The sequence below is a fragment of the Python bivittatus genome, unplaced genomic scaffold (assembly GCF_059951505.1).
Source record: "Python bivittatus isolate LINGU-HERP-01145 unplaced genomic scaffold, Pbiv_v1 ctg000220_np1212, whole genome shotgun sequence".
Lineage (NCBI taxonomy): Eukaryota > Metazoa > Chordata > Lepidosauria > Squamata > Pythonidae > Python > Python bivittatus.
Window position 1 is genome coordinate 12,835,073 of NW_028277048.1, and position 23,656 is coordinate 12,858,728.

Genomic DNA, 23,656 nt, shown 5'->3' on the forward strand with positions numbered 1-23,656 from the left:
TCAGAATCATGTTAGGATCCTGTCTTATACATGCATGTTTACAGTTTTTGAAGTTGCATAACTACATGTTCTTCTGAATCTCCTGAAGACCCTGCCTGAACTGGTCTGGCTTAGTAATGGCAATTCATACCTTTGGTATTTCTCATCTTGACTGCTTCAACACACTTAGATAGCAGGAAAGGCATTTTTAAAGACCCCCCACTGCCAGAAGCTCACATATCTAGCATGCAGGATAGGTCTTTCTCCTTTGTGGCCCTCGGTCTATGGAATGCAATCTCCTTAGGTGTGTTTGGCCCCAGCTTTCACAGCATTTAAGAAAATGGTCAAACCCCATCTCTTTCACTAAGCTTTTAATTGTTAGTTGAATTTATTCTGATTTTGCCTTTTGACTTTAATTATATTGTTTCATTCATAGTGTTTTATAATTAAAGTACAGGATTACTCTAGAAGATTAGAATAAGATCTATTCTAAGTAATAATAAGATCTAAGTTCATATGATGGTCTGAAGCAAATTACAGTTCTTTCCAATGAATAAGAGACCCACAATGTTGTAACCAAGAGTTATGTGTGGTGTAGTAACAAGTTCTGTAAGTATATATTGGGGATAATATATTGAGGGTTGATGTGGCATAGTGGCTAACAATCAGGAAGATCATGTATGTGAAGCACTTTTAAGAAATTTTAGTGTTATATATGCAATATTAATCAGCAGAAAGTTTAAGACAAAGAAATACTTTTATGTGCAGTAAGAATGGACTTGCAGAATCGATTGTTGAAAAAATAAGATATGAAAGCCCTTGAGAGAAGGATGCACAGAAACTGAAAAATGAAAATATTGTTGGATGACTAAAAATAAAAATGGTTATTAGGAACATAGAGAGTTGCCTTAAATTTGCTCAGAATCATTGTTCGTTGAGCCCACTATTATCTATCGTGACTGGCAGCAGTTTTCTGGGATCTCTGGAATTTTTGGTATCTTGTGGTCCTATTAAATTGAGATGTCAGGGGCCATACATTCAAAGTGTTTGAATGCAAGGCATGTGCTCTTCTATATAGAAGCATACTATATCCTCAACATTATGGGAAGTTGCTAGAGAGCCAGAAGTTATTCTTGGTATGGATTCAAGAAATCAGGCATCATACTTTGCCCTGGGCAAAGACTGTACCTTTCATCTGTGAGGAATTAACCACATCTATGCAACTCTGAGCTCCCTGAAGGAAGAGCAAAGGACAAATTCAGCACAGAGTACATGTATTCTCTGAGTGTTAAGCCTGAATTACTCGGAATAGCAGAATATATACACAGTAAGGAAGGACATTCAAATCTTAAGATTTGCAGAAGTACAAAAAGTTCTTCACATAGAAATTCCTCAGAAGGTAGGGAAAACAACACAGTAGCCCATTAGATGCAACATGAAATTCTTGACTGGTAGAAGATGAAATGGAAAGGAAGTTTACCTGCTGCCCAATGAAGATTTCATTTGGATTTGTGTATCACAGGAGATTATTAAATTTCCAGACACTTTAAATGAGGGGAGAAAAAAGCTGAAAAATGGCCACCGGAAAATGGAAAATTTAGATCAGGACCATGGCAGAGGAGAAAGGTGATTTAATTGCACTCACACACACAAATACCTTGTCATTTCCTTGATCACATTTGTTCCACAAGGCTGCTATTAGATAGACCAGAAAAAGGAAAATAAGATCTCAATGCCTGTCATATCCCTACTGTAGGGCAAACTGGAGAGGGGGAGCAGAACTTAATCAGGAAAGGGATGTGCATATGGGAGGGAAAGCATAGACACTGTTTCCTCTCCATGTACTCAGTGTTATGCTAAGGGGAGAAAAAAGATCTTATCTCTATTGTAAGATCTGATCACAGATCTCTTGGCACCATCTGTAGTTTGACCTTAATGTTGGTTAAATGATGGAAGAGGCAGAAAGGGCTAGGCTAAGCTAACAGCATATAGGTCAAACGGAACGGCAGAAGCAAAGCTAGGGAAAGGGGCAGGAGAGGTTTATTCACAAAGCTGTAGCTTGGGAATAGGACAGGAAATGCTGCGCCATAAATGAAAAAATTGGGAAAAAATGCACTGTGGGTGGTCTCTGGACACTTTTAGGTTCCAGACTTGGCCTGTTCTGACCCAGGTTGAGCCAGTCCCAGGCCCCACCCCATAAAGACAGGGTCTCATCCTTGGGAACTGAATGTGCTGGTACCAAGAATGGAGGGCAAAACAAAAGCAGTAATGAAGATCAAGCTACAAGATGAGAGCCTCCTTCTCACTGAATTGGTAAACCTGTTTTCCCCTGGGCTGTGCTACTTTATCCTATATATGGTCAGAAGTAATTTAAGCTTCTTCTGTGAAAAGCCAAGGAGGAGGATCATTGTCGCATAGCTTTCTCTTTAACACTCAAAAATTATTGGGGGGGGGGGGCTTTATTAAAATCACATGAAGTGGTGCAGCCTGGCATACACTGCCAGAGCTCAGTAAAAACTAAGCTTGAATGAAAGTAACAGAATCTAAGCTTAAGTTCCCAACATGCCAACTCTGCAGTGGAGTAGATCCCAACCATGCAGAGAAGTCAGAAGATAGGAGGCGGTATCTAGGTACAGATGTTGACTCCTTAATGTACCTGGACAAAAGGGGAAGGAGAGGGATAGAGAGAGATGGATTTTATGGTAACCACTTCGAGTATTCCAGCTCCGCTTTTGACCATTTTCACAATGGAAGCTATTAGTACTTTATTTTATCTAGCCTTTAAAAATATGCAATATGCAAGTCTCCTCTTGTTTCCTATTTATACAGAATAGCTGGTTTCTGCTTGGGGTCCAAAATGAAAGGAGCCAGTTGACTGTCAAACCAGGTAGGTGAAGGGAAGCTGCATTAAGCCACAAATCACCTCTCCTGATTCCTCTCCCAGGAATTCTGCTCTCATTCTTTCCCCGTCCCCCACCATCCATACCAAGAAGCAAAATCCAAACAGAATGACAGAACAGAGCCTGCAGGCACCTAAACCAAGTTTGGCTGATAAAATTAATGTTCAGCATATAGATGTTTTTCAGCATTGCAAAAAGAGTCTAGGGACTGCCCCTGGCCCAGGCAAGGAATACCACTGCTTTACCTCAGGGACTGTTAGGATACTAACTGCCAGCCAAGGGCAGCAACTGCTTTGTTGAAAAGGAAGCAGGAAAACGCAGCCAAGCCTTCCTCCACCGGATGCACGGGCCATAGAGCTCCAGCCAGACCTCTTGCCTGCCAGATGTTCACAGCTGGATGTATATCACCCTTGACTCATCCACACTACCTGCCAAAATCTGGATTTTCCATTCCCAGCTGTAAGAGAGAAATTCCAGGGCAACCCCTGAGCCAATGATGTCAAAACTGAAAGCACCACCTTTTGTTCTATGGCACTGAATTGTGGTCCCTGAGCACAGGTGACCTCCCAGATGACCTGTCCATGGTGCTGAACCACATGCAGAACCGCCCTCAGGAATCGTTATTAAATCTGGAGCAGGTGGAACACTCAGAAAGCTGATTTGTCCTCCGCAGATGCTTGGAAGAACAACATAGGCAGATATTTCAGAGTGATAAAGTATGGAAGTCACATTAGCATTTTTCAAATACAAAATATTTCACCATGTCCTGGAACTAAGAAATGTGTTTTTCCCCCAGAGCTCTAATAATCAGATCACCTCATGACTTAATTTCAAGTGGTGGATAGTTGGAGAAAAATAGAGCAGAGCATATACCTTATGGGCTAGATGTTCCAAGTTCAGTCCCCTGAATTTCCTGGTATGGGTGAAAAAGATGCCTGTCCAAAATTTTAAAGAGTTGCTGTTACACAGAAGGGCATGAAACCCCAGTTACATTTTAACCTTCCCTCAGTCTAGCTGTGGCCTCCACAGCCCCATAAAAGTTATCAACAAATTGTGTTTTTTAAGGTGACTAAAGCAAAAAAATTATTAAATATGCAGCAATTATATTAAAGTTTTAATTAATTTGTTTTAAATATATTTAAGCTTCATATTAAATTACATTACATTTTGTCTGGACCTGCTAACCTTCTGGAGTTCATAACTGGTATGTTATCCAACGCTGAGTCTAGCCCTCAGCTCAAACATTGTGCACAGGTAATCAGTTTACCAGTTAAGGGCAGAGATAATGTTGCTTAGAAGCTGAGCACCAGTTTGGATGTATCCATGCAGTACTGGCAAGCATTGCCATGTCAAATTTACAGCCCTGCCTTACCAGGACATACCTGCCTTGTTATCCCAAGTGGAGTGAAAATGCAGATCCAACATGTGGCTTGATGTCCTAATCGCTCCACATTCAGAGAAAGCTGCAGCTGAAGGCATGTTTATTAGTATTAACGATTCCAGAATTAGGCCAAATAACAGAAGGCAGGCAGCTGTGTAAATTCTTGACTCCAAGCTGCTTGCCCAACCCTTGTTCTTGACCACAGCTTTGTATACAATGAACCAAAACAAACACAGAAATATATTTTGGTATTTTTAGAGGAGAAAGAAGAAGAGGAAGAGGGGGAAGGGGGAGAGAAAAAGGAGTCAATGATGCAAAGTACTGCCTTACATTTTTCCCTATGTACGTTTCTTCTCTTCCCAAAAATGGCTGAAATGTTGGTAAGAATGGAAAAAAATATAGGAGGAGAAGAGGAAACAGCTGGGATGCTGCAGAAGCAGAGGAGCCAGGAAAACAGTACTAATAGGAGGGGTAGTAAAGGAAATGTTAAAGTAACTGAGTAACTACTTGATAATTTGCCCCTTCAAAAAAAAAAAATCCTGCTCAGGTCAAATTTCAGCTGGTATTTCAGAGACGTCCACCAGTGCTAAGGCCTGAAAGATCTTAAAGAGTTTGGAGAGAAGTTAATTTTCTGCAGTTGTTAAAATCTGACAGATGCTCCAGATTTACAAGAGGCTTGTAAATGTGAAATACGCATCCTCCCATACAAGTCAATCATGCCATGCTGAAAGGCCAAAGCACTTCTTTCCTCCTAGCAGAAAACAAAAATGATAGCTACTGTGGCATAACACAGTTGCACTAGGACTGGGGAAACCAAGCTTTAAATTCCCTCACAGGACAATTAACCTTGGCCTTGGGCCAGGTATTACTCCTTAGCCTAACTTCTTGGACAGAGTTCTTGTGAAATTAAAAGGAGAAGCAGGGTTAGTCAAGTGCAGCACCTTGAGCTCCCAAGAGGAAAGGTGGGATATAAATCCTTATTGTTTCATAAGATCTTGCATGCATGAGATCTCTGTTACTATTCCCATTGACAGATGTGGGAAGAAAGACTGAAAGAAAGTAGTTTGCCTATGGCAAAGAAACCACCTCCACGCTCAGAAATGAACTGAACTTTGACTTCCCAGTTCACAGCTCGAGCCTCTTCCCCATTAGTTCTCTCCAGAGAGGAGATGGAATACACACACACACACACACATTCATTCATTCATTCATTCGCTAGGAGTCAAAAATGACTTGATAGCACAGTCAGGCAATCAATCTCACCAGAAGCCCTTCCCATTCTCTCTCTAGCTCTTCTCCGGTTTTGGGGCCTTTAGGAACTGCTGCTTACACACAGTATTTGCAAGCTTTTTTTTTTTGCAATCAAAACAGCTAGAAATTGGCTTTATTTAGTTGAAAACAAACATATTCAAGATGTTAAATTCTACATCAAATTCCTTTTATACACATTTGAAGGCTTCCAGATGATTTTTTTTCCATGAGTCACAACGATCTCAGATCTGAAGTGCAACAACATTCCTTTTTTCAGGCAAATCTGTGCTGTGTATAGATGAATGAATCTGAGCAACAGCCCCCTAGCTTCTTCCCCTGTCATTATGCAGATCTCTGCTAGTGCTTTCCAACACAACTGGAGGGCCTCCAGAATACATTATCAGATAGCATTACATATCATTACTCCGCAATATCACATACCAGAAACATTGTCTATTATATAATAGGCCTATGCAAAAGTCTCCTCTTCTCCCCAGCTTTTAAATGCAAAGGGATTGGATGTTTTCATTTTGCCTCATCCAACTGCTTCCACCAGCAAGTCCATAAGTCAGAAGAGGCTTCGGTCCCTGCCTGTGCATGCACAGGAACCTTTTCCAATGCTTCAGTCATCTCACTGGAAGTGCCAGAAGAGGATTCTGTGCACATTCAGTAAGTTAGCAGGAGCCTCTTCTGATGCTCTGTTTGCAATGGAACTGCCCGATGCAACTCTAAAGCAACATGAAGCACCTTGATGAGATAAACTGAATTCACATTGAAGCTGTAGGGAGTAAAACAGCTCTCAGGGCATAAAGCACCTCACTGAGTGGCCACTTTGCACATTCATTTCAACTTTCCACAACTGATACAGCCAAATGGTTCCATCAACTTTATTCTGCCACAGAGGTGACATCTTCTAAAGCAGAAAATCCCTAGAATGAGTTTCCTGGGCTCCCAGCTCCTTCTTACAGCTTCTGAGAGCTCTTCAGGATCCTGTTGCCAGAATGTTAATGCTTGATAGAATAATCTCTCTCTCCCTCTCTCCCTCTCTCCCACACACACACAAACACACAGAGATTGCACAACGAAGTGTGTTTTTCTGTAAAAACCAACAAAAAAAAACCCACAATAAAAACAAAACCTAACTCCCTAAAAACTGCACAGGCTGAAAATTTTAACCTCATGGACTTCAATGATATCACTGGGTCACTACCAAATGTCACCAGCTTTTGAAAATCTTTTTAAAAAGAAAGAACAGTGCCCTCCCCTACTAAAAAGAAAAAAAAACTGTCTACTCAAATCATTAAAAAAGTACAGCTCTACCGTATTGTGCTCATCTGGGCAAATCTTTCTAAGGCAAAGCTTTGGTGGGTGGGTGTATTTTTAATTTTCCCAGGCTTTTTAGAAAATTACTTTTGGCAAACCCTTTCCCTTTCATTGTTTTCACTGTTAAATACCGTTTTATTGCTTTTTGATTTGTAATTGCTGTCAATGCTATTTTATTGTTTTAATATGTTGCACACTATCCTTGAAGTCAAAGGCAGGCCATCTTTTTTGCAATCAGGAGTTGCATTTTTTTTTTTTTAATTGGCTGCCAAGAACTGCAGTGGGTGGAGCACTGATGTTATGAAGTCACTAGAGGAGAAGGAAAGGGACTTGGGGGGCATTTTAACCCTCCCCTTCAGGGTTTTTGGATGAGATTTTAAAGTTTTACTGAGTTAATACACCTATTTTCCTTTAATACCCATTGAAAATCAGTGGAAAATTATACTGACATTGTTCAATATGATTTGATACCAAATTTCAATAGCGTAGTCTTGGGAGATCCAGAGGTTGCAAAAATGGGACTGATAGTGCTTCATATTCCATGTGTTACCAGCTCTGGTGCACATGACAGAACATTAAAAACATTCTATAAAATAAATATTAAGGAGACATAACAACTCCTTTCCCCCTCTCCAGCAATCCTGCTAATCCATGCGGACTAGCAGCAATCCTATGAAGAATTAGTTCTTCTTAGAGGCATTTGTGGATAACAGGTTCTTTGGTTCAGAGTACAGTATTAATAACTCATGAGTTGCAAGAACAATAATACCTTTTTTTATTGCTTTCATAAAGATACAGTTATGGAGAACCAACAGCCAAATGCTCACAATGAACCAAACAGGGAGTTACCATATTATCATGCATCTTCCAAAATATAGGCAGCTTAACCAATCTGCATTTTTATGTTGGAGAGAACAGACACTGCATTCTGTAAACCTTAAATCAGAGAACGTATCACCTAATTCATTCTGAACTGATGAGCTCACCATATTGACAGATTGTTTTTCTACAAATAGATCACAGTAAAACAAGGGGTGTGGGTGGGAGTATGAAACCTGATTTGAACAGATGGCCATACAAAGTCTCACTGCAACAGTAGGGCAACAAAATGTAAAATAGCGAACATACACACAAACATATAAATAGAACTGAAAGGTTTTGATTGTTCCCAGATTTCTGTGTACAGTATAATGGTCACTTCCCCAAAATTGGAATGTGTAATTAAAAAGATAACCTGTTGGTGATAGGTGAGGGTTTTCAACTACCTTTGAAGTTATCCAAGACAACAGATCTTCTGTTTCTCCCATCCCAACCCTGTGGCAGAGGTGTCCTAGTTCACCAGAGTGAATCATCCCTGCACTGCTGTCTGAACAGGTGGATTGTGACATCTGAACATGGAGAGTCATTCCCCTGGAACTCCATATACAGTACAACTGGCATCTAACAGACCATTTAGGGGATAGTTATTAAATCCAAATTTACATAAATTATGTTTTTATATTATTTAAATCAATGGATACAAAGGACATAAAAACATCAATTACAAAATGATGCAAATCACATAAGTCATGTCAATGGTCTGATTGTTTGAAATAGTAGACCTTGTCCCTTGTTTTAGAATGAAGTCTCAAATAAAATTTTGTCTGTTGCACCTGAGATCTGCAGAATAGAAGTCCAGAGAACTGGGGATTTACTGCATAGTGTTTTTATTTTTCCTTAACTTGATAACCCCTGTATTTGTTGGCCTTTTTCTCCCCTATATATCATATTGGCTAGGAATGATGGGACTTGAAGCCCAGCCAGATACTAAGTTGATGAAGGTTATTATGCTCACACAGAACATAAGCCCATGGGCATTTTAACCACATTTTACTCAGTTAGCCCAGTTAATAATGACAGTGAGAGACATTCCTCAGAAAGAGAATGGAGGAGCACATGAAGATGCAGAACTCTGAACTTGACCATTATTTGATGCCCTTGGGTTTGTTACTGCGTTTATGTACATAGAGCACATCTCCTGGCAGCTGTCATCTCTTTTCCCTGTGGCATATCAGGTGCAGACACTGAGCTCATCTGCCTGAAAGGCCCCTTGTTTTTCTCCCAATCATGCTCAAACAAGTCTCTGGCAACCTGGAACAAAGTTGAAGAACTGCCTTGGGCTTCTGCATTTGGGGCCTCTGTTCTACTGAAACTCTTAGCTTTGGGTTAAATGTAAAGAGAACAGTGTGTGAGGGACTGTCCCATTCTGATCTAGGACCAAGCCATCCAAAAATTTCATGACATCATATGCAGTAGTCGTTCTTCATCTCCCACTCCCTCTTCCAACTCAGACACTTATTAGAAGCGGAGATCCCCATTTTTAACAAGTGAAAGAAGAGCATCTTGTGGATTAAAGCAGGTATGGAGAGTCAAAAGAGGCTGATCTGCTACAAAATCTCTGATTTGCAGTAAGTCAGTTGGTCTGAACAACAGCAACGACAGAGAACCCTGCCCCTCCCATCTAAATCCAGTTGCTGAAATCAAAAAGCTCAACACAAAACAGAATCAGTACATGTCAAACAAACATATACTGGTCCACAAGGAAAATACATGTATTTCCTTTTCTATAAGGAATATATTCCTTGTATATGTGCATAGGTGTGTGTATGTATGTGTGTATACATACACATACATACACACACACCATATAAAGGAGAGTCTAAGCTTTAAAGTTCTCCAGAATTTTTCATCAGGATATGTGAGGCAGAAAACAGAAGTTGGATATAAATGAGTCTGTAAGGATTACAGTAGTGTTTGATTTTCAGCTCGAGAGCTGAAAAAACAATTCCTGGGCTGAATACATGCTCAGAGGCAGTTTGTCCCTTAATCCTATGTTCTCTTCTTGAGCCATTGTTTTGCACCTGATCCAGGGTTAGGTAATTGTGGATTAAAGAAAGGAACAGCTAGCAAGGTACAATCCTTTTGAATCCTGAGAGAAAGGGGAAGCAATAAATTAGAGAATGACAGAGACCCGGGAGTCTGAGTTAGCAGCTCTCCATCTTTCATTTGTTTTCAATCCAACTATTTTTGTTGTTGATGATGTGTTTTAGCTTCCCTGGAAAAGCACTCCTGCCAGGAATGTCCCATTGCGAATGGGTGTGTGCACAGAGGGTAGACAATGAAAAAGAATTAAACTTTGGAAGAGCCGAACAAGCAATGGGAAGAAGAGGTTAATACACACACATTTGTTTGATTTGCACATTTGTGGTCCCCAGATGAAGACTTTAAGGAAGAGTCTGAATGTCCAAAAGAGTCCAGGCTTGGTCAGGAATCATGGGAGTTCTGGCCAAATACCCAGAAGCTACCAGATTATCTACCCTTGCTCTAGTGTATTACCTTTGATGCTTTTGAGTTGCTAACATAAGCCACCCTGCCAAAATGCTTGAAAAATAAGAAACGGCATAAGAGACAGTTCTTAAGTAACATGATAGAAAGAAGCACCAGTGCCAAGAGGCATTCGTTCTTGAAGGCCATTGAAACAATACAGGGGGGGGGGGGTTCCCAATCTTATTTGATACTCTAGATACTGTTTAAGAGGAAAAAGATGCCGTTGATATCACTACACTGAAGTTGAAATTGAAGAATACAAACACACACATACATCTATACATTTTTAAACGGTTCCATTCAGGTACATATCTGAGTAAGACGGAGTGTGGGCTTGGAAGTACCTCACTGTGGTGCTCAGCTAGGGTTATTCACCATAGTTTCATGGGCAGCTATACCTCCCCTTCTGTGCAAGCCTTCTCATCAGCCCCCGGAAGTTAGATCTGAGAGAGGAATGTGAGGTTTGTTTGAGTTTATTCCCTGTTACCGATTTACTGCATTTCACTGAAACCATGTTTCCTCCCTGCTTCTCCAAAACACAGCAGCTGGTGTGGGAATGAAGAAAAACACAACTCAGAAAGAAAAAAACAGACCACATTTAAGTGGGGAAAAAACAACACTGAACTAAAATAAATATACAGAAGAATAGAGCTACAGCAGAATTAAGCAGCAGATTTAAAATAAGAAGGCAGGACAACAATTCCCTTGTGGCTGCTCTTCAGATGCCTGTGTAAACAACACAGATTTAAGCTAATGCTTCCAGGGAAGAGTAGCCCAAGCCTGGGGTGGGCGGGGGGGGGGGGCATTCCATCAGATCCAATATCCAGCTTCAGTAGAGCTGCCTCAGCATAATGGAGCAACCCCTCCCACTTCAAACTGGATCCCAGCTCGCTGCTGCTGTCATCCGTCATCCTTCTCGCCTCCTTGGAGTTCCTTACTCAAGGAGCAGCAACACTTCTGCACAGGAGCTCAACCATTATTGGCTTCTGATTCACTGCAAAGAGTCCCTGTCTCAGATTTCCTCAAGGGGGATTTAACCCAGCAACTCATTAAGGACTGAAGGCTGGCAGCTCAGTTCCCATCCATAATCATTTCCCATCCAGAAAATATGCCTGAGTGGTTGGGATGAATGACTGGCAGAGAAGCTGCACTGGAACAAAACCCCAGGGAGGTGGAAATGCTGCTCTGGGCTCACTGAAGACTTGAAGCTTGAAGGGCCACATCAAGGTGCACAGCCCTGCCTCCTGACCAGAAAGAGCCTGCAGCTAGCAGCTACCTGCCTCACTTGTAATGGCAGTGACATCTAGAGGAAGGCCTCATAGAGAATAAGATGGTCCAAAGAGGGAGACAAGAGGAGGAAGAGAATTAAGCACTAGAATGATGGCATGGTAAATTCCAGTTGAAGTGGGCTGTAGTCCACAAAAGGTATCCTGCAATAAATGTGTGATTCTTTAAGGTATATCAAACAATGTCCATTTGTGCAATAGACACATACAGTTGCTCTTCTAGAATACAGTTTCATATGGGAATTCACCCAGTTCAGCTCTCTAAGTGTAGATCCTTACACAGCCAAGAGAACACCCCCAAAAGCAATGAAACAGAAGATTTGGGGGAGCTCTTAACAAGCGATTTAAGAACTGAGCATGCTCAGTGGCTGAGGAAGTACAGGATCGGGAGGAGACAGCACCTAGCCAAACTTGCTGATCTTGGAAGCTAAATAGGGTCAGCCCTGGTTAGTATTTGGATGGGGGGTCACCTGGGAATTTCAGGGCTATCGGCCAGACTAGGAGGTAACAAACAAAACCAGAAGACAACTATGGTAAACCACTTCCATACTGTTGCCAAGTAAACACAAAGATGAGTCCATGAAGTCAGTGGGATTTGAGCTTCATTGGAAGGAGATTTACTTTCACTGGGGGAAGAGAAAACTAGATGAATGAAGAATCTTGGGAAAAGGGCATGGTTAATTGGCAAGTCAGCCAGCCAACCATGCCTTTTTTCCAAGATTCTTGGATTTCTAAGACCAGAACCCTCTTAAGTTACAGGGGTCAATTACAAGTCTTTGTTTGGAGAACTGAAAGTTTTGGAACACTGTTCTCTCAAGTAAAATTGTACAAGATACCTGTTTAAAGTTCTCCAGGGCATATTTCTGCACAAACAGTAATTTTTAAAGTATGTTTTAAAGTGCCACAAATAACAGTGTAAGAGCCAATAGTTCAGAAACAATATAATGTAAAGCAGCCTTCAGGCCTATAGCTCACAGCAGTCTTCCTGAAGGCAGATTTGAAGTATGGCCTGGGGAAGTGATACCATACTATAAAAGCTCCTTATTGAAGCATTCTTTAAATTTCTGGGACATGATATGAGCCTGAAATATCTAACACTTTATCCAAGATGTTTCTGCTTCTGGGTAAATATCTTATTGTTAATTCACACATATTTTTTTTCTGAAATGGTTTTATCTAAAATTGCCTTCTTCTGGGAAATGGTTTTAGAGAAATTTTAATCTGCCTTTTAAAAACCAGGATCTGCAAAATGATATCCTAATTGTGAATTTATTCTCCAAGCATAGATTCTTTTATACTGCCAGTAAAAAGGGAAATGTATCTCTAAGCTTGGGGGAACCCTAGGTTTGCTGACAAACAAAAGCCCTGGGAAGGGAGAAAGTTCTTAAGGCAGCCCAATGAGATCAGTGGCATCAAAACACTCTGTGACAACTGGCTGTGAGAAGGTAATGAACAGAATATTTTAGAAGATGACATGATGGACAGAAACAGGACAAAAACAACATGGGGAAAGGTCTCACTGGTAGCATTCAGTATAGGCAAAGAATTACAAGCTACCCCCATCACAAACACACGCACACACAAGGTGACAACCTTTTATTTATGATTAATCCATTGAGACTACTGCCATTTCTTCTATTCGCTGTTATGGGTATGAAGCTTGTTTAAATCTATCACAGGTTGAGTAACATATAATAACAGGTTTTCAACATGTGATCCTATGAAGAAGACATTGGCAAATTGAGGTACTGTAATATTAGGACTGCATATTGTTTAAATTGTAACCTATTAATTGTATCAGTTAATTAATCTGCTACATCACTTTAAAAATGAATAAAAAATATCACTCAAAGAAGAAGCATATTTTCTTTGTTTTTAGGTGTTCCTTACCCCCATTTCCCTGTAGGGGAAGACCTCATCTTAAAAGTTGTGGGGGGAAGTTAAAAGTGTAAGTCAGTGTACTCCCTAGCTGCTTTGACAAGCATGGGTGTCAAAAACAATATATTTTATTAACCCCCGTAGCTTTAATTGTTTAAAAATTGATTACACTATTTTAATCAATATCTCTAACTGACTTTAAAAGATTTTATTTGTACTGTAGTCCTGTATTGTTATTTTTATCCCCGTTATCACCAAGTGATGGAGCTTTCTTTGAAGGCGGGGGTAAAAGAAGCCTGCTAAAGGTGCGCATGGGGTGGGGGGGCTTCTAAAGCAGGTGGTGCCTCCTTCTTTGTCCTAAACAAGACGCGAACGGGTTAAACATCCCCTGAAAGAAGCAGCTACTTCTTGGTTCCCAATTAACTTGTGAGATGAATGCCAAGAACCCGGTACTCCATCGCTTCCACCGGGTTCATGAAGAAAAGCTTTAAGTTCCTTCCTTCCGACACCGTTTCTCTTTGCCGATACATTCGCCCTGCGTGCTGAGCTGAGTTAGGGTTAACCTTGGTTAGGTTCGGTTTTATTCTGTCGCTCAGCTTGTTGAGCACTTTGAGCTCTACCTGTGGAACAGGTGATGGCCGGGCGGGGAGCGGTCAAATGCCACGGGAGGTCATTCTCCGGGCTTGAGAAGCGCTTCTAAGCAGCAGGCGCCCCCCCATTCCCTACCCCCCAAAACATCTGGGCTGCCCAAAGGACCATCGCTGTTTGTTTGTTTAGTCCGCTAAGCCTCCGCCCTCTGGGTTAGGCGCTGTCTGGAGGGCGCTTGACGGTCGCCCCCGTCCCAGAGCAGACCCTCCCCGAATTGCCCCCTCTCCGGAGCCCAGCCGGCGTTACCTGCCCTCGCCCGGGGAAGTTCTCGCAACAGGAGGGCCAGGAAGCAGATCAGGTGGCCCCGGAGTCCCGCGGGGCTCGCCGCCATCCTCAATCGGCGCCTGGGCTCTGCCTCGCGCGCGCTCTCTCTCCCTCTCTACCAGGGGGGCTCGCAGCCACCGCCGAGCCGAGAGAGCCGCCTGGCCCCGCCCTGCTCCTCCCCCCTCCCCCGCTCGCACGCTCAGGCAAGCCGCTCAGGCAGCCCCGGGCGGGCGGCGAAGGGGCTTCCCGGCAAGGGAGCCAGCCCTGCAGACCCGCTGCCTGGGCTGGGGCGAGCTCGTGGCGAGGCAGACGCGGGCCCCGGGAAAGGCCTGGATTCCGGCCTTTCCCGGGGCACCCATTGATAGCAGCCCCGCACGCAATCCGGGGTCAGGCTGCTGCAGCCCCGCTGAGCCGACTTCGTTCCCACGAGGCGACTCTGGCAGCAGAACGGACGCTCCGCTCGGCTCGGCTCGGCTCGGCTCCACAGAGTACACCCTCGGTCAGGTCGTCGTGGCCCGTTGCAAGTCTCGCTTCTCCGGGCCTTTCCGGTGTTCAAGAACACCGCATCGGTGAAAGAAGGCCTTAAGGCTGCTCCAAGGCCTTGGTGTTCTGCCATCCATCATCCCCAGAATCCAGATTCAGTTGTGGGTGGGTGTGAAGGATTCTCCTTCTCCTTCCTCTTCTTCAACCCCTACTTTTTTCTCTTCTCATTTTGTCATATTCAATACATTTACCCCATTACTAAAATATCTCATGCCTGGATGCCATGGCTTCAAAACTAGATTCTGTGATATACCCCCAAATTCCTGAAAAACCTATCTCGTGTTTAAATCTGTGCTTGACTTTTCAAATTCATTTCTCTTCCTTCCTTTATTCCTTTGTCCCTCTCTCTATCCCTTCCACCTCGCACATAACCATACCCCAACAGTCCCTCAAACCTCCCTTTCACAGCATCCCTCCTAACTGAAGGGACCGACAATGATATTTCAGCAAGATCTGGCAGGCCACAGATTTTTCATGCCTGCCATCGGATAACATTTTTCAGAGCGTTGATCAATCCGGAGCTTCCATTATATATTCAGAGTCTCTTTTTCTCTCTGAAGATGCCCACAACAGCACTCTCCCAATCCATGTAGTCTTCCCACAATGGGGAGTTTGTGTTTTACATGCAGAAGTCTCCGTTTGTGGCATCTACCTCTGTTTAGCCACTGCAATTTTGTGCAGACAACCCTGACCTAGATGCTCCAATGGCCTAACTTGGCCTAAGGCATTTCCTCTGCTCTGTGAGATTAATGTGGTCTAAATGCTTCCCAGATACCCCAGGACAGCTGGACAGTAGTGAATAAGTTCCAGATCAGAGATAGGACACCAACCTGTACTCATGAGCACAGATTTCAGCTTCAAGCTATGTATTAATGGAGATCTCGCAGACTGCAGAAGGTGACAGCTATAGCTGCAAGGCCATCACAGCAGCAGCACTGATATTTTCATTGTGCCTGCAGTACTCAAGGATATGCACACCAAAGTTTTGAATACCGGCAGGGAATAAGTGTGCTTTTCTGAAGGGCTTGGGAAAGCTCGGATTCAGTAGCGGTAGAAGTGGAACGTTAATTAATATTCAGCCTTGCAGACCGAGAAAGGCCCCTGGGAATCCAGGCGTGTTGGGACACAGGACTTAAGAAAGCAAGGGAATGAAAGCTATGCAATGCAGCTCTTTTCTCTTCCTCTGCTTGCCTCTGTTTCCTCAGGATGGAACATCTGTCAGAATGCGAGCAAAGGAAGACAGGGCTGAAGCGCCAGATACCACTCAGCCATGCTGAGCTTCAGAAACTGATTCAGAGATCACCCAGACCGTCCTCTGTTATCTCTACCAATCTCTCAACTGGCCAAATCCTTTTACCCCTTAGTGCTTTGTTGCTTCCATCAATCAACACTTCTGATACCACTATTTGAAAGTGTACTGGTGTCATAGGACACTGGTGCTATGACCTAGAGCATCTCCAGCTTTATTCCTAAGGTTGAATGTCCTTCAATTCCTAAGGTTGAATGTCCTTCAAACTTTGAGTGTTCATCCAGTCTTGTGGATTTCTCCAGCACAAGCTTCTTGTTAACGTATCCCAAGATACAACAAAACTCTTATGTGCTTCAGAATTAAGAACCATGTGGGATGAAATTTATGACCATGAACCACTAAAGCAAGAAAGACCCATGGCAATAAGATCACACAGTTGGACCGAAGCACAAATACATACACAGAGGTATCCTAATTTCCCCATGAGTGGCTTATAGTGTCTTCTAGCACCATCCAGTCATGGTTTGAAGGGATATGAAGCCTATCCTCATTACGGTTACATTGGCACAATAGTTGGACAACTCTAGAAGATGTTACAAGTCGCTACTGGAGTTCTTGTAATAGAGAGAGAGATGATAGATTCAGTGACTCTGCTCCTGTGTGATTAAGCAGCTGCCCTATAATACAGACATTTACTTTTTTCTCATCCCTGATTCCTAAGGCATGTCAAGCTTTTCCAGCTTAATATTTACAGGTTTGGGGCCCAAGATCAGGTTTGAGGCCCAAGATCAAAACCTGAAGGACAAGCATTTGGTCCAATGTTCCTCTTGCAAAGGAGGACCAATGATGAATGACCTTTCCTCAGATCAGAGAAAAGGTCCCCAGATGGATAGCTGTGGCCTATACCAGTCATTTCTCTGTTTTGCTGGGTACATTTGCTGGATACAACAAAGCTAGACTCTCTAAAGACTTCACCCTTGCTACTCTGGGTTGGGCAATTTGAGGCAAGACGCTCCATTTTTGTGATACCTGATCTGATCAAAACATCATGGCAGCCTGTTTTCAAATGGAGTCTGCTTGACAGAGTAGCGTTCCTTCCCAGACAGAGGCCCCACTCAGCTTTTGCACAGAAAAGCAGCCATAAAGTCCAGGCCAGCAGGAAGGCTGGGCCAGTTCCAGCCCGGGGGCTGAGGGATGTTACTCCAGCTACAGCTGTAAATATTTGCTGGGAACTTAAAATCTGGGTCAACAATTTCAGAGCTGAGCCAGTGACTCATACCCTGAGGCAACAGGGTGACTCAGGCTACAGCCCCAAGGAGTTTGGGGGGGGGGGTGGGAAGTAGGGGAGAAGAACAGCCGCAACAAACCCTAGAGAGTTGCCTCTCATCCTTTCCCCGCTCTGCACGAAGTTAGGTTCCTCTGTGAGAATATAGTTCTTTGTAGAGTCCTACATCTCTGTGAGATGTGACTGTGATCACAGCTGGAAAAAAACAACTCAGCCGAAGAATGGGGAGAATGGGCCGTGGAAACCCTACCATGTGGCAAGGTTGCCACTTCAAGCAGTAAGTGCTGGACACTGTAAGAATGACAGAAATGGGAACAAACAGAACTGATGGTAGCTAAACCAGCCCCTAGGACAGGGATGGGTAATCTGGTCCTCCAGTTGCTGCTAAAGTGGCCCTCCCTGAAATGGAAGTAAAGATTGGAAAACTAAAGGGAATGATTTCTCCCTGGATTGTATCCAGTGTCCAAAATGTGTAAGGGACTTGCACATCAGAATTGAGCCCATTACAACAGCAGGAGCAAAATGCTTTGACATTGATATAAGAAAAGTGGGAAAGAGAAAGAGGAGTAAGAGAGATGCATGTGGTTTTGTAAAATAAATGGGAGTCAGACTAGAAGCTGAGTAGAAAGGTGAGTACATATGTGACACTTGGGAAAAAAAGTGGGGGAAAGCATGGAATAGATTAAGTCTGGGGCACCAATATATGAGGGCTGTTTATTTGGCTACTCTGATCTTTGAGTAAGCATACCATCGGGGAGAAGGAATGGAATAAAATTTGAGTGAAATAAAAAAAATGCAGGTTGCTACAGTTGAGGCTTCTGTCATATGTAATTCTTGTAGAGGACACATTGGCCAGGTTCGCTCAATATGGTAAACCCAAATTCACAGAAACAGCCAAGCAAATAAACCATATTCATACAGCATATTAGGATGATGGCTGCATTCTCACATCATGCTGATCCACAAACTATCCAGCCCCATTGGAGTCTACCCTGTTGTCAGAATCACATGATCTATGTTCAGATGATTCCTTTAGGCACTCAATCAAAAGGATTGTCCACATTCTTGGCTACAATTGCCCTGGAGAGGTTGAAGCAACTCTGCAATGGCATGTTCAGGCCGCACTTCTGCAACCATGCATTTAGGAGTCAGCGTTGCACAATTCAGTGGAACTCCATTCTGAGCAGAGCAGATATGCAAGATAGCAGGGTAAAGTAAAGTAAACATAACTTGGGTCAGATATTCACTAAGTACATTATTTATTTTCCCCTGGACAGATCAAAACAGAGATTTTTATTTCAATGAGGCAATCTTCCAAGAAAGCCGAAGAATGAGAGAGTTCAGTGAATAGAGTGCCTAAGCCAAGACGTAAGCTCTTCAGAACTTGGATTTGGGGATAAGGGAAAGCGTTTGCAGATTTAAATAGTTAATGGAATTTAACAACAGTCCTCCTCCCAATTGATTGATTTTTCCAGCCTTGTCAGAACCTGATCACAGCCAAGAGGGGTCAGTTAAGCCACTGGCAAGAAAGCTCGTATCATTGTTGGTATATATTGCCATCTAGTGAGAAGAAAAGTGCTCTGAAGGAGCAAGGCATGCATTCCTATGTGATCCTGAAAGTGTTCAAGAGGATGGTATGTGTTTCAGTTCAAAGGAAATGCATTCAAATCAATCCTTTGAATTAAATCATCAGATCAGATTAGTTTGAGGCCTCTCATTCAATCAGCTGCTTTGGAATCACTCCAAAGAAATTTAGAGGGAATTTGGAGATTGGCTGGATTTTCTGGATTTGATGAATAAAATTGGGGTGGAGGTGGGGATAACACAGTGGTATGATGATATTGACATGAGTAGCCAGCCTTTGATTTTACTGGCTTGTTTATATCTTCCACAATTGCAACACACTTGACCATTTATAATAATTGCAAGTAACACAAGCATTTAAATAATGTCCATGAGAGGTACAAAAATATATAAACTTCTATAAACATCATAAAAACAATCATATTGGATGTCCCATTACTCACCATAGGCTCTCCTCAGTTTTCAGGAGTTATTAGGGGCCAACCTAATTCCTAAGCTGCTTGACTGGGGGGGGGGGGGGTTGGGGTTGGGGCAGATTTAGGGACACTCTCCATAAAATAGGTGTTGCAATTAAGAAGCAGTGCCTATGAGCCTTTACCACTACCAACTTATCTCATGAAACGTATCACCTTCGTGAACCTGAACTATAGTTTGTGTGATCCATTTGATCCTAAACAGTTGCATTTTAAATGGTTCTTGAACATCAGTTGGACAGTTTCTGCATTGGCTGAGCCCAATTTGAAATTCTCAAAACTAGCTGGCTAAAACTTTTCGGGGGTACTGTCTTCTGAAAGGTCTATCTTCCCTGCAGGTTGAATACTTCTCTTTTATAGTTTATGGCAATTCAATTTCAGTCTCAAATCTGAATTGAATCATACCCCCTTTACCTCTTTAGGCACTTTAACTCCATATCTCATTCTCTCTCTCTCTGAAGAACAAGGTAGCATAGCTAGAATTTCCAAATCATTTCCAGTTCAGATACTGACTAGTTGCAGATCCGATAATCCTTTTCTCAGTCCATAGTCAGAGGTAGTAAAAGCATAGTTGGGCTACATTTCTGTTCCAGTAGAAATATATACATTAAGTGTACCGGTGGGTGTATGTGCATATCTCTGCAAAATAAAACTAAATAATAAATTAACCAAATTTTTAATCAGCGGATTTTTAAAGAATGCATTTTTTTTCAAAATAGCTATGTAACCATCCTCATCAAGAGTATGCCAAAGTAGCATTCACTGAAAAAAATACAGTTAAATCTTTGGGAGAGGATAAATGGGAATATTGCCACATATGTTCAGGAACTAGGCTCAAATTTTATATCACCTTCTAAAGCATATCCACCAAAGGATCTTTAAATAATGTCAGTTCTTGGTGAATTAAATCCAGTTACCCACATATAACAAACTCTTCCAATGATTATTATTTTTATTATTGACCCAACATAAAGCCCCCAGAATCAAAGTTATACAGTATTCAATATTTAAGTACTGTATTAGGGAATTCCCAAAATACGAAACATGATGCTTTTAGTAGGTATGAGTAACAATCCAATTCAAAATATAGAATTAAGAGTAAAATGCAAATAAAACAATGCACAAAATATTAGCAATACAGAATACAACGAATTTTAAATTAAATATCGTATGGTAAGTTTAAATAGGGCTTGGTCTCAGACATTTGGCCTGGATAGGCCCATCAGTTCAAATCCAGCTCCCTTCAACTGGTGGGGAAGCTGAATTTGCTTGCAATACATTAGCTTTGGGCAGAACGAAGAAGGAGAAAAGAGTTAACAATAATGGTAAAAATGAGATAGGAACCCAAAAGGGAGAGACGGGGATCTTGATGAGTGTATAGAAGCTTGTTTCCTTCTATGAGATAATATTTGGCAGAAAAAGGAAGAGAGTTAAAGATAGAAAATTAGACAAATGCCAGTACAGAAATGCACATCAAGGGGATTAGGTGATATTTAGGGAGGCACCAGTCTGGAAACAGAAATCCTCCTAAGAAAGAAGAAGAGGGGTTCAAAAGTTTATCCTTCCTAAGGTCCCACTGGACCAGTCAAAAAGTAGCTGGAGCACAAAGAGGACCTGGATCTAGGCCACAAAAAAAGCAGAGCAAAGCCCTTTTCTCATTTCTTGGCCAGAATTGCCCGCTGTAATTGGCTTTTGCACTGAAACGTCTCCTCAATTCTATCCTAGCAGCCCTGCATAAACCTCCAGAAGGAAGTCCAGGGGCTTGGTCTTTGGGGCCAGGAAGTAGCCCTGTGTGAGGAACGCCAGAGGGTTTCTCTCTGCCTTTCAGGGATCTTGCCTTGGACTTTACAGCTTCTCACAGCTTATGGTTGCTCCTTCCAGGCTCAGAGTCTCTCTGAGTTTCCCTGGATGGTGGGGGAAGACAGAACTTAGGGGTTCTGGCATCTCTTTTCTGTTTGGCTAGGCCTGTCAGGTCAGCGAAACAGGGGAGGGGGTGAATCACAAACTGCTGACCTGGGGAGACTACAGTTTTGAACAGGCAACAAAGGAAGCACGGGTTGGCACACATTTGGATTGCTTTTAGCTCATCGGAACAACAAGGCATTTGGGAACTATGAGACCAGAGTGGGAAGGAAAAACAAGGGTGTGTGTGCATGTGTGTGTGTGTGTGTGTCTGGGACAGTGTTGTCCAAACTTGGCCACTTTAAGATGAGTGGACTTCAACTCCCAGGTTGATGCTGGCTGGGGAATTCTGGGAGTTGAAGTCCACTCATCTTAAAGTGCCCAAGTTTGGACAACACTGGTCTGGGAGACTGGCCTGAGAAAATCAAGAAGCAACTGCAAGGAGCTGTCCTACCCAGGGAAGCAAGTAGTATCCTCCACCAAACCCTGGGATCTTTTTCAAGACTGAGAGAATTGCTGAGATGACTCTCACCCAAACTGTTCAGATTTTTGTTACCAAAGGAAAGAGAAACCCACAGGCTGCATATAGCTCTCTGGCAACCCAAGATGTGAAGTAAAGTTGTGCCTTCAAGTCAGTGTTGACTGCTGGCGATTGCCTGGACAAGTCCCTTCTATTTTCTTCACAAGATTTCAGAAGTGGTTTGCCCTTTCCTCCTTCCCAGGGCTGAGGGAGAGGGACTGGCCCAAGGTCACCCAGCTGGCTTTGTGACCAACACAGTACTAGAACTCACAGTCTTCTGGTTTCTAGCCTGGTGCCTTAACCACTACACCAAACTGGCAAATTTGGCAGTCTGAGGCTATTTCTCCTGTTTCTGCCCTTAAAAGACACCCCAAAGCAGTGTGAACATTTTTGGCCATGCCCTTCTGGGGATGTCCTAGTGTCACCAGATAGCTCCTGCACCCCTCCAAAAAGTCACAAGGCTGAAGAGTAGCCTGTGACCCCTCAGAAACTGACCACTCCTGACAGGATCCCTAATATTTTGCAAGTTGCAACAGAATCTCGATTGCCTAAATCTCCGTTGCTTCAAATATATCTTCATTCTTCCACCTCCCACTACCATTGCATCACTTAAAATTAATGCAGCCACTTCAAAACACTTCAAAATATGAATACAACTGCTTGAGTCACTTGTATGTTTGGCCTGTTCCTGTTACAGCCTGCTGGTTAATACTGATGCTAAGAAGAAATTATTTATCTTCTGGGTTATGGCTCCTTGCTGTGAGGTACAAAAATCCAGATGACCACTAAATGGCAACAGAGCAATGTAACAGAAAACTCTAACTCCTTGGTGTCACCTTGCGGTTATCTGGGTTTTTGCAGCACAGCCAGGTCTCTTCTGAGTGCCCCTCTACAAGGTGTACATCATACAATAATCTTGCAAGGATTAATTTCATTTTAGAGAGGGAGAAGAGTGGCTTGCCGACCTACATTTCCAAAGACTGAGATGCAATCTGAGCCAGATCCAACATTTCCCGCAATTTAACAAATAGGTCTATGAACATGGACGTGAATTAGGAGTTGCCTATAATGTAGCACTTGCTTCAAGCAGTTCCCCAGAAATTCAGACAGTTCAAATGTTCATCTCCCCTTTTATCTCCTTCCTGCATTTGATTTAATTATCAGCAATCTTCTAGGCTTGCATCACAACTCTATTACAGGATATCTATGCAATTTCTGTGTATGCAAGATTTCCTGGGTGAAGCAAAAAGACTTACAACCACCCTGTAAGGCAGATCAGTGTTATTATCCCCAGATGGCACATGGAGAGATTTATGTGGTTGCCTGCTAAAGGCCACTGGACTCTAGGCAGATCATATTGGAATTCTGAACATTCTTTTCTGATTTTTTTTGTTTTTTTGTTTTGTTTTTTTTCCAAATGTTGTTTTGGCCATTACACTAACCTTGAAGCAGTTTTGAATCTGATGACTGTTGGGTGGTTAAAATGTAATGAACAGTGGCAAAGTATATAATTCATTCTCATTTTTTTCTCTTTATTTTTTAAAGTGCCCACAGTTTGGCAGCTATTAATCCATGAGAGTAGGCTGTGTTCATGGCCCACCCGTGCTGAGCAAAGATAGAGCTGGTGAAAGGGATGAAGAAGTGGAGAAGCTTTGGGAATGGTCAACCCAGGTTTGGAGGCTTAACCATCTGCCCTGTAGGAGTTAGGCACTGCCTCCACCTTGTCAATCTCTCAAGGCTTCAGCTGATCCCTGGATCACAGGCTGGGTTGCTCTGTTACTTTCCAGGCTGATCCCTTCAGGCAGACTTCACCACAGCTCAGCC

General features: G+C 42.6%; 1 protein-coding gene across 3 annotated transcripts in view; it reads right to left on the reverse strand.

Annotated features, from left to right (window-relative positions):
* COL5A3 (collagen type V alpha 3 chain) overlaps window positions 1-14,403 on the reverse strand; it is a 116,649-nt gene extending 102,246 nt beyond the window's left edge. For all 3 annotated transcript variants that reach the window (XM_088137909.1, XM_088137910.1, XM_088137912.1), the window contains exon 1: window positions 14,259-14,403. In XM_088137909.1, the coding sequence (XP_087994035.1) occupies window positions 14,259-14,343 (85 nt within the window). In that variant the 5' untranslated portion in view covers window positions 14,344-14,403. The remainder of the gene's footprint in view (window positions 1-14,258) is intronic.
* Window positions 14,404-23,656: the final 9,253 nt, after the last annotated feature.